We start from the raw sequence: 11,642 nt of genomic DNA on the forward strand, positions 1-11,642 counted from the left end.
AAGCCTTAAATGCATCCCATGCTATTTATCTGGAGCGGAGGAAACATTAAACCTTAAAAACCTCTTTAACCCAATGACCGCCAATATGCCTTTTTATGGTGGTCTAGTCAAAGAGCTACACGGGTCTCCCCGCGAACAGTCTGGGGGCTTGGCAGACTCCGAATATCAGGGCACGATATTGAAAATGAAGAATCGGCACGTGATACTAAGCATCTTTCATAACTATTGTGCCAATCACACAGTCCTTGAAACGATACTTGATTGTGGATTGGATGGACTCCATCCTGAATTTCCTTACACGCCAGGTATGGATTCATCTCCCTGAGGTTTATAATCATGTAAAAGGAACCATAAGTTTTCAGAACTTTCCAATAGAGAAAAGACCTCCTTGTTTACTGCAGAAGCACTTTATGAATTTGCATGTAAATCCGAGATTTTGAATTTTTCTGGGGTCGGGACTTTACTTTGCTTCTCATCTAACAGCTTGCCAAAATGTTTTTACAAGCCTGGGAAAAAAGAAGGCGCAGTATTCGGAATGTAGGTCTTATACAGTGCCATAAAACGTATTCATACCCCTTGAACTTTTCCACATTTCTTCACGTTACACTCACAAAATAAGATGTATTTTATTGGGATTTTATGTCATCGACCAACAAAGCACAAGTCTGTGTGAAGTGAGAAGAAGATGAGACATTGTTTCAAAGTGTTTAATAAATAAATATCTGAAAGGTGTGGCATGCATTTGTATTCAGCCCCCTGTACTCTGATCCCCCTAAATAAAATCCAGTGTGACCTTTGCCTTCAGAAGTCACCTAATTAGTAATAGAGTCCACCTGTGTGTAATGTATTCTCAGTATAACTCCAGCTCTTCTGTGAAGGCCTCAGAGGTTTGTTAGAGAACATCAGGGATCAAACAGCATCATGAAAACCAAGGAACACGCCAGACAGGTCAAGAATAAAGTTGTGAATAAGTGTAAAGTAGGGTTAGGTTATAAAAAAAAAATATCCAAAAGTTCTGAACATCTCATGGAGCACTGGTCAATCCATTATCTGAAAATGGAAGGAGTATGGCACAACTGCAAATCTAGAAATACAGGACCGTCCACCTTAACTGACAGCCAAGGCAAGGAGAGCACTAATTAAAGAAGCAGCCAGGAGGACATGGTCACACTGCAGAAATCCACAGCTCAGGTGGGAGAATCTGTCTACAGGACACCTATTAGTTGTGTACTCCACCAATCTGCCCTTTATGGAAGAGTGGCAAGAAGAAAGCCATAAGAAATCTTGTTTGAAGTTTGCCACAATGCATGTAGGGGACACAGCAAACACGTGGAAGAAGGTGCTCTGGTCAGAGGAGACCAAAATGGAACTTTTTGGCACAAATGCAATATGCTATGTGTGACAGAAAACTACCACTGCACAGCACCCTGAACCCACCATACCCACCCGTAAAACATGGTGGCAGCATCATACTGTGGGGGGGCTTCTTTTCAGCAGGGACAGGAAAGCTGGTCAGAGTTGATGGGAAGATGGAAGGAGCTAAATACAGGGCAATCCTGGAGGAAAACAACATTGCTTACCGGTAATTGGTTTTCTCGATACCTATGACAGCACCCCATGCGACCAGGGACCTCCCATCCGGGACAGGAAACCTGAAAAGATAAAAGGTTCACACCCCCACCAAGCACCAGTGATAGTAATAAACAGTACTCCGGAGGTGAACACATATAAGAAAGAGAGAGAGATCCAATACAGTACATTATATCTCTTCTGAACTAGACTGTACATTAGGGAATTTCCCTAAGAAAACTTATCAAGGAGTAGCAGGCTACTCTGTATATAACCTATTAAGGTAACTATAATACCTATAAAGCTTTTCTTTTATTTTTTGGGGAAGGGAAAAATTTTGGGGGCCCCGTCATGGGTATCGAGAAAACCAATTACCGGTAAGCAATGTTGTTTTCCCCTCACCCATGACGGCACCCCCTGCGAGATAGACTATTAATGAGGAAACTAGGGAGGGACCACCGCCTAAAGCACCTTCCTACCAAAGGCCGTATCCGCGTGAAGTTGGAGCCTGTAATGCTTTAAGAACGTATGTGGAGAACTCCACGTTGCTGTTCTACAAATTTGAGCCAGAGAGGCATCCGCCTTCTCGGCCCAGGACGTAGCCACCGCTCGGGTGGAGTGAGCTCCAAACCCTGAAGGGGGCGAGAGACCCTGTGCTAGATAGGCTTCGGAAATTGCCCTTTTGACCCATCTAGCAATGACTGCCGTGGACACTTTCCGCCCCTTATTTCTACCCCAAAACTGAATAAGGAGGTTTTCTTCCAACCTCCAGGCCGAGGTAGACTCCAAATAAGTTAAACATCTTTTGACGTCCAGGCAATGATACTCCCTTTCTAAATCATTGGAAGGATTTGTGCAGAAAGATGGAAGGATAACATCTTGACTTCTGTTGAAGTCTGTAACCACTTTTGGCTGGAAGGACAGGAGAGGCCTAATAATAACTTTGTCATCTAAGATCTGGGTATAAGGTGGAAAAGCCGAGAAGGCTTGAATCTCTGAAATCCTTCTAGCTGAAGTAATGGCCAGTAAAAAGGACATCTTAAAGGAGAGCATATATATGGGGATCTTTGACAGGGGTTCAAAAGGTTTCTGTGACAGGGCCGTCAAGACAGAGTTTAAGTCCCAAGGAGGGGACAAAGGTCTTATCGAAGGGTGGATCCTGGAGGCCGCTGAAAGAAATCTTTTTACCCAAGGATGAAGGGCCCACTGCATATCAAAAAAGTAACTTAAAGCTGCCACATGCACTCTCAGGGTGGAAGCCCTAAGCCCCTTATTCAGACCAGCTTGTAAAAAGTCTAGGACCCTTGAGACATTTGGAGAAGAGAAGGGGTCAGGATCGATCCCTAAGAAGGAAGAGAAGACCTCCCAGATCTTATTATATTTCCTAGCTGTAGTAGCTTTCCTACTTCCCAGAATGGTGGTCACTACTGATTGGGACAGACCCCGACCTAACCAAATCCCCCTTTCAGTCTCCACACTGCCAGGTGCAAGATTTTTGGATTGCGATGCAGGATTGGGCCTTGATACAATAGGTCCTCCCGGGGAGGTAGAATCCATGGGGGGGCTATCGCTAAGTCTAGGAGGCAGGAGTACCAGGACCTTTTAGGCCATACTGGGGCAACTATGGTAATTATCGCTTTCTCCCTCTGGACTTTCTTTAGGACCTGCGGAATTAGGGGGGAAAAAAAGAGAGAAGGCATAACCCTCCTCCTGAGACCTGTCCTGTGCCAATCCGTCTAGTGCTGTTGGATCGTCCAAACGATTTAGGGAGAAGAATCTCTCTACTTTCTTGTTCTTCCTGGAGGCAAACAGGTCTACCGTGGGGAGGCCGAATTTTTGAGTTAAGTGGGAGAATACCTCTGGGTTTAGACACCAATCTCCTTGTTTTAGCTGGGTGCGGCTCAGAAAATCGGCCACTATGTTCTCCTTCCCTTTTATGTGGACTGCCGACAGGGATAGATGTTTCTGTTCTGCTAGCTGAAAAATCTGGTGACAGAGTATTGCCAGAGAAGGTACCCTTGTTCCACCTTGATGGTTGACGTATGCGACTGTTGTTAAGTTGTCCGAGTATAGAATTCTTTTCTTGTGGGATATGTCCGGAACTATCGCTTTTAACGCCATTTCTACTGCCTTTAGTTCTTTGACGTTTGAGGTGGCTTTCCTGGTGTTCAAATCCCACCTCCCTTGCCAACCTTTGTTCCCCGAGTGAGCTCCTCACCCTCATGGGCTGGCATCCGTAGTTATTATTATCGGATCCTGAAAAGACCAGGGTACCCCTGCTGAAAGATTCTCTGGCACTATCCACCAAAGAAGAGACATCCTCACTTCTGCGGATAAATGGAAAGACCGGTCTAACGACTGATTGCAGCCGTCCCATTGGTGCAGGATGCATGACTGTAGCTTCCTTGTATGGGCCTGCGCATATGGGACTGCCGGAATTGTTGCTGTCAGGTGGCCCAGTACTGCCATCGCCCTTTTGAACGAGCAGAGGTAGGACCTGAAAAGATCCCAAACATGTTCCCTGATGGAGATTATCTTGGTGGACGGGAGGGAAGTTTTTTCTACCCGGGAATCTAACAGGATGCCTAAAAACACACAATTCTGAGATGGTGACAGGCAAAACTTTTTCCAATTTATTTTCCAGCCCAGGTTCTTTAACAGGGCGCAGGAAACACTGATGTTTTGGTTTAACTTTTCTTTGGTCTGGGAAATAAACAGGAAGTCGTCTAGATATGGCAGCAACGGAACCCCTGACAATCTTAGAAAGGGAGCCACCTCCGCAATCACTTTTGTAAAGATTCTGGGGGCTTGTAAAAACCCAAAAGGTAGAGCTTTGTATTGCAGGTGTAGACACTCTCCCTGAACCCAGACCACTGTCCTTAAATTTTTTTGGGAGGACACATGAATTGGCACATGGTAATATGCGTCCTCTAAGTCCAAAGTCGCCATCCAGCAATCTCTTGCTAGGAGATCTATGGCTGATCTTATGGTCTCCATGCGAAACTTCTTGTATTTGAGGAACTTGTTTACGGTTCATTAAGTTCAGGATTATTCGAAAGGCCATTGGTTTTTTTCACAAAAAAAAAAAAAAAGAGGAGTAAAATCCCTTGCCCCACTCTGCCGGTGGAACCGGGACAACTACCCCTTTCCGTAGAAGAAGTAACACCTCTGACTCTAAGGCCTGTCTTCTGATTTGGTCCTTGGGGCAGTCTGTCTGAATGAATGAATCCCGGGGACGGGTCAGAAACTCTAGCCGGAACCCTTCTCCAATCCCTTCCAGGATCCAACCGTTTTTGGTTACCGTTTTCCAGGCTGGGAGAAAAAGAGATAATCTTCCCCCTACCTGGGATTCGGCGTCATGGCTTATTCTTAGGTCTTGGGTCCTGGGGCTTAAAAAGGAAACCGCCGGATTTCTTAGGAAATCTATCCTTTTCCCTTCTGTCTACCCTTTGTTTTTTATTCTGTATCTACGAAAAAAGGGGGAGCGTTGGGAAACCGGAAAGCCCTTCTCTTTGTCTGAAGCTTTTTCCAGTATGTCATCAAGAGACGACCCAAAAAGCCTGTCACCCTCACAAGAGATGGAGCACAGTCTGGCCTTCGAGCCCTGATCCGCTTTCCAGGATTTCAGCAAGATAGCTCTCCTAGCCGCATTGGACATGGCGGATGATCTGGCCGAAAACCTTATTATATCCGTGGAGGCATCTGCTAGAAAGTCGGCGGCCTTAAAAAAGGTAGGAAGGGAGGACAAAACTTCCTCTCTTGGCTTTTTCTCACTGAGATGCTGTTCTAACTGTTCCAACCAGATAAGAAGGGATCTTGAAACCCATGATGCTGCGACAGCAGGTCTCAGGCAGGTAGAGGACGATTCCCACGCCTTCTTTAAATAAAAATCTTTAAGAAGGTTTAAGAAGGTTTTGGGTGTCCTCAGGCGAAAAAAAGGAACTCCCTGCTTCCTCATCTTCTGACGATGTAGCGTTGTTAGAAAATAACTGTCCGGCTTCTCTTTCCTCCACGTCGGAGCGGTCTATATCAGAATCCCTAACCTCCAGGGACTTCTCTGGTGACCTATGGCGGCTTTAATTCAATGACTTTAAGGAGGCCCTGACCTCAGATCTTATTAAGGACCTCATGTTTTTGGAGAGGCTCTGAGATTCCTCCGCCACCAACTTATCAATACACGAGGTGCATAACGGTTTAGAATAAGAGGATGCCAGGGCCACTTTACATCCCGCACACTCCTTATGTTTCGTTTTTGAAGTCGCTTTTTTGGGGGTCTTTGCAACCTAAACAAGCCAAGCAAACAACACCCCATTAATAAAGAAAAAGATACACCTCACCACTGATCTTTGTCCCCACTCCTCAGGACTGGTACCGGACTAGCAGGCCTCGAGGGTTCCAGGGGTTCGGCGCGTCCATCTACCGGCTCTGACATTTTTGCAGGGAAACGAGCCTCTTCAGCACAGCACTGTGTGCTACATCAGCTGGCTGGATTCCCCCCGCAGCCACATTTATATTGTAAGGCTATTCCGCCGCTTTTTTCCCTACTTTTTTCCCTACTTCCGGGTTAAGCCCCGCCCCGCCGGTAGCGCACGCATGTGCAGACGCCCCCCTGACGCCAACAGGAAGGCGGACAAAGACGCCGAACAGCATGAGGGAAGCCGCCTGAACACGGCCACAGCGGCTCCCTCGGGATTGGCGCGGGCATGCAGACTATAGGCAGCAGCCCCGGAGAGCCTTCAGCCACCTGGGGAGGCCACCTACTGGATCAGAACCTGGGCCTCCCCCCAGCTGCCAGTGAGAACCATCCTTAAGAGCTTCCCAGGAACTTCCTATCCGGAGGACAGGAAACCTGAACTGGTGCTTGGTGGGGGTGTGAACCTTTTATCTTCTCAGGTTTCCTGTCCCGGATGGGGGGTCCCTGGTCGCATAGGGTGCCGTCATGGGTGAGGGGAAAATATGGTAGAGGCTGCAGAAGACTCCAGACTGGTGCGGAGGTTCACATTCCAGCAGGACAACAACCCTAAACATCCAGCCAGAGCTACAATGGAAGGGTTTAGTCTTGTCTGTGACAAGACTTATAAATTGCTGTTCACAGACGCTTCTGCAGAGAAACCTCACACAGACTTGTACTTTGTGTTGGTCGATCACATAAAATCCCAATAAAATACATTTAAAGACTATGTATGGGGAACATTATTTTATGATTGCATTTTACTCATTTGGGGCTTAAATCATTTTTTAAATTGGTCTTTAGTAAAAATATTGAGCCGTTCTGTCACAAAGGGTTAATTGTTCTTCTAGCTGTGTGACTGGTACTTGTGCTCATCTAATAATCCTGATCTCTAAATTACTAAGGCCTGTATTACACCAACAGATTATCTGACCAATATCTGTCCAATGAGACCAATAGTTGGTGTGGATAACAAAAGATCTGTGTGTGTAATAGGCCATCTGACCAATGAATGATCAGAAAATCTGTTTGTGTAATACAGGCCTTATAGGCTATCAGTAAGATAAGAACTGATCTATAATGAGGGTCTATAATGTCAGAGATAAGGAGCCCGTCACCTCCCTGCCTGACGGAGCAGAGAGAAAATTAATATCCTGCCAGTAGAGCATCTCAGCTCTGTACAGAGAAAAGGACTCCATATTTTTAATAAACCAATTGAAAAAAAAAGATTTTTAGCTCAAGTACAATATGCCCCCAAAGGTGTCCATAGCCTTTAAGTTTTTGGGTATAACATAAAAAATGTGACAATCTGATCATTCATAATAACAGCCATTACTACAAGTCTCCAGCCTTTATAGTGTAGAAGTAATGTCACCTATAACACCCAGCATCTGAAGACACCTACCTGAGGTATAACAGCCATTACTACATGTCTCCAGCCTTTATAGTGTAGAAGTAATGTCATCTATGTCACCCGGCATCTGATGACACCTACCTGAGGTATAACAGCCATTATTACATGTCTCTGGTGACTTTACTAGTATAAAACCATTAGCCTGCTATTTAAAGACTCAAAGCTGGGTCACTGCCCGGAGTGCTACTTTACTGCAGCTCTAAGGTGGAGCCTCACCTGAAGAAACCTCCCAATTCCCTTCCTCCATTCATAATTCCATACCTGTGGTCACATGGACTGGAATGTCCTCCTCCACCTCAATCTTACACTGGGGATCGCCCATCATCCGCTCTTCTTCATCCTCCACTTTAATATCAGTCACATCTTCCCCCTGATTTGTCATCTGTAACAATTCAGGACAATACAGCAGACGGGTGGGAAATCTAACAGATCCACATAAGAGACCCCCACAATCTATGACCCCTCTATGACTGCAAGACCCCCCTATATAGATGTGTATAGGACTCAGCTCCATCTACCTGATGGTTCTCTGGGAACTTCTCCTCTGGGCAGTCCTGGGAATACAGAGGACGGGGACATCTCTCGGGGGGATTTCCTTCTATGAGTCCATCTGTAGGAAACACACAGGGACAGGAGAGATTACTACATGTGATGATGAGATGATAGGAGTAGTATCCAGGTGACCCAGGACAGCCACCCCCTTACCCTGCTGACCGCCCCATAAATCCATCTCCTCTTCTTCTTCATCTTTAATCTCAACCTTAATATCCATCAGATTTTCATCCTGAAGAAGAGAAATGTAAAATGATCTTTGGTTCAGTCCCTTTCTGGTCGGATTCTGGGGAGACTTCAGCTCCATCTACCTGATGGTTCTCTGGGAGCTTCTCCTCTGGACAGTCCTGGGAATACAGAGGACGGGGACATCTCTCGGGGGGACTTCTCCTCCTGGAATCAGAACCTATAGGAGATAACACACAGACTGAATACAATACTGAGCGCTGAAATGCGGCACAGCAGAGCAGGAACCTGCGGGTGGATTAGGGTGGAGTTCACCCCGCTGCCCTCCGAGTGTCCTGATGACTGGGGTGTGGCAGTCAGCAGCCTGGATGTCTATGGGCAGCCAACAGCAGTTCATGAGCCACAGATTCACCAGCCTTTCTATGGTTTCCAGGGGAATTTCTGACCCTTCAGTTTTCTGCTTCTAATGGAAAAGAAAAATCCTTGGAAAGTGTGACCCCCATATATAGTAATGTCATCTATAACACCCGGCATCTGATGACATCTACCTGAGGTATAACAGCCATTACTACATGTCTCCAGCCTTTATAGTGTAGTAGTAATGTCATCTATAACACCCGGCATCTGATGACACCTTCCTGAGGTATAACAGCCATTACTACATGTCTCCAGCCTTTATAGTGTAGAAGTAATGTCATCTATAACACCCGTCATCTGATGACACCTACCTGAGGTATAACAGTCATTACTACATGTCTCAGGCCTTTATAGTGTAGAAGTAATGTCATCTATAACACCCGGCATCTGATGACACCTACCTGAGGTATAACAGCCATTACTACATGTCTCCAGTCTTTATAGTGTAGTAGTAATGTCATCTATAACACCCGGCATCTGATGACACCTACCTGAGGTATAACAGCCATTACTACATGTCTCCAGCCTTTATAGTGTAGTAGTAATGTAATCTATAACACCCGGCATCTGATGTCACCTACCTGAGGTATAACAGCCATTACTACATGTCTCCAGCCTTTATAGTGTAGAAGTAATGTCATCTATAACACCCGGCATCTGATGTCACCTACCTAAGGTATAACAGCCATTACTACATGTCTCCAGCCTTTATAGTGTAGTAGTAATGTCATCTATAACACCCGGCATCTGATGACACCTACTTGAGGTATAACAGCCATTACTACATTTCTCCAGCCTTTATAGTGTAGTCTCCCTTCCCTGTTCCTCTGATAGGCTGCCGGCACAAGGCCCGCAGCCTATCAGAGCGGTGCAATGACGTCATCGTGCCACCTGAGCCGTACAGCGCGGGACACAGGCCAGAAGAGGCCTGCATCGCATCGCTGCTAAGGAGGTAAGTATAAGGGTTAATTTATTTATTTTTTATACCGGACTTTACTGGGACATGAGGATGCACTTCTTACTGGCAAATGGGGGGGGGGGGGGTCTGGCAACTTGGCACTTATTCGCAAATGAGGGGCGGTTGGCACTTGATACTGGCCCATGGGGGGGGGGGGGGAGAGGCACTTGTACTTGAACTAACAAGTCTTATCCATCTATGTATTATCGGCCTATTTATTTTTACATTTATTATTTTTAATGGAAGCGGAACTGAAAAAAACAAAACGGAACAACGTATCTGTGAAATACGGACTGCAAAATACATACGGGCATGTGCAAGAGGCCTAAGTCAATGGTGGCGGATCTGACTACTAGATACGTTGTATATCTGTGATAGCTGCGGCTATGAAATAGGGCAAAATGGGAAGACCATCCGGTAACACATGCTGCTGACGGGACAAAAGACAAATCTGTATGAAGACGCTAAGGAGGCATGTGTCTCTAAGAGGTTATCGGCACCCGGGAAAGTTGGGTGCCGCGGCTGACTCTCTTAAATAGCGTCTTAGGACGTCTGAATTGTCGGACATGTCTTCAATGTGTCCGAACATACCCTGACACACAGAATCGACACCCTGGAAAGTTGGGTGCCGCAATTAGCTATTGTCAATATTTATAAATGCTACGTATCTGCGTTAGATGCGGCGATCAAATATTTTGCTTAAATCACGGCCGTCTTTGATTTTATTAAACACAATCGTATGTAATTAAAGCAAATTTAACAAAATAATACGGTATATAGGACGATCAATTGGGTAGATACAGTGAGGAGCAGAAGTAGTTGAACACCCTGACATTTTGCAAGTTCCCCCGCTTAGAAATCATGGAGGGTCCGACATTCACATTGTAGGGGCATTCCCATCTGAGAGACAGAATAAAAAAAAGTAAAATTCAGGAAATCACATTGTATGATTTGTAAAGAAGTTATTTGTCTTGCTCTGCTGAACAGAAGTATCTGAACACCTGAGAAGATCCGGGTTAATATTTGGTCCAGAAGCCGTTGTTTGCAGTTCCAGAGGTCAGACGTCTCCTGTAGTTCTTGACCAGGTTTGCACACACTGCAGCAGGGATTTTGGCCCACTCCTCCACACAGATCTCCTCTACATCTGTCAGGTTTCGGGGCTGTCGCCAAACAACACAGAGTTTCAGCTCCCTCCAAAGATGCTCTATTGGATTTAGGTCTGGAGACTGGCTAGGCCACCCCAGAACCTTGATATGCTTCTTACGGAGCCACTCCTTGGTTATCCTGGCTGTGTGCTTCAGGTCGTTGTCATGTTGGAAGACCCAGCCACGACCCATCTTCAATGCTCTGACTGAGAGAAGGAGGTTGTTGCTCAAAATCTCACAATAAATGGCCCCATTCATCCTCTCCTTAATACAGTGCAGTCGTCCTGTCCTCTTTGCAGAAAAGCCCCCCCCAAAGCATGATGTTACCCCCCCCCTCCCTCCATGCTTCACAGTAGGGATGATGTTCTTGGGATGCAACTCGTCGTGTTGGGAGGAAAAAGGATGAGTGAAGTTTAGACCAAAAATTTCTACTTTGGTCTCATCTGACCACATGACTTTCTCCCCGGCCTCCTCTGGATCATCCAGATGGTCATTGGCAAACTTCAGACGGGCCTGGACATGTGATGACTTGAGCAGGGGAACCTTCCGTGCAATGCATGATTTGAAACCATGACGACGTAGTGTTCTACCGACAGTGACCTCTGAAACTGTGGCCCCAGCTCTCTTCATGTCATTGACCAGCTCCTCCCTTGTAGTTCTGGGCTGATTCCTCACCTTTCTTATCATCAGTGATACCCCACGAGGTGAGATCTTGCATGGAGCCCCAGTCCCAGTCTTGAGCCTCTTCCATTTTCTAACAATTGCTACAACAGTTGATCTATTTTCACCAAGCTGCTTGGCCATTGCCCCGTAGCCCTTTCCAGCCTTGTGGAGGTCCACAATTTGGTCTCTGGTGTCTTTTGACCGCTCTTTGGTCTTGCCCATGGTAGTAGTTGGCGTCTGACTGACTGTGGGGTGGACAGGGGTCTTTAAAGAGCTCAGACAGGTGCT

The 11,642-nt window shown here is 46.1% G+C and overlaps 1 protein-coding gene across 1 annotated transcript in view; it reads right to left on the minus strand.

The window, feature by feature from the left end:
* The window catches only part of LOC120997653 (zinc finger protein OZF-like), an 18,789-nt gene extending 11,034 nt beyond the window's left edge, over positions 1 to 7,755 (minus strand). The window contains exon 1 of the mRNA XM_040427846.1: positions 7,695 to 7,755. Coding sequence (XP_040283780.1) covers positions 7,695 to 7,755 — 61 coding nt within the window. The remainder of the gene's footprint in view (positions 1 to 7,694) is intronic.
* Between the last annotated feature and the right edge of the window lie 3,887 nt (positions 7,756 to 11,642).

The sequence above is a fragment of the Bufo bufo genome, chromosome 4 (genome assembly GCF_905171765.1).
Source record: "Bufo bufo chromosome 4, aBufBuf1.1, whole genome shotgun sequence".
Classification (NCBI taxonomy): Eukaryota; Metazoa; Chordata; class Amphibia; order Anura; family Bufonidae; genus Bufo; species Bufo bufo.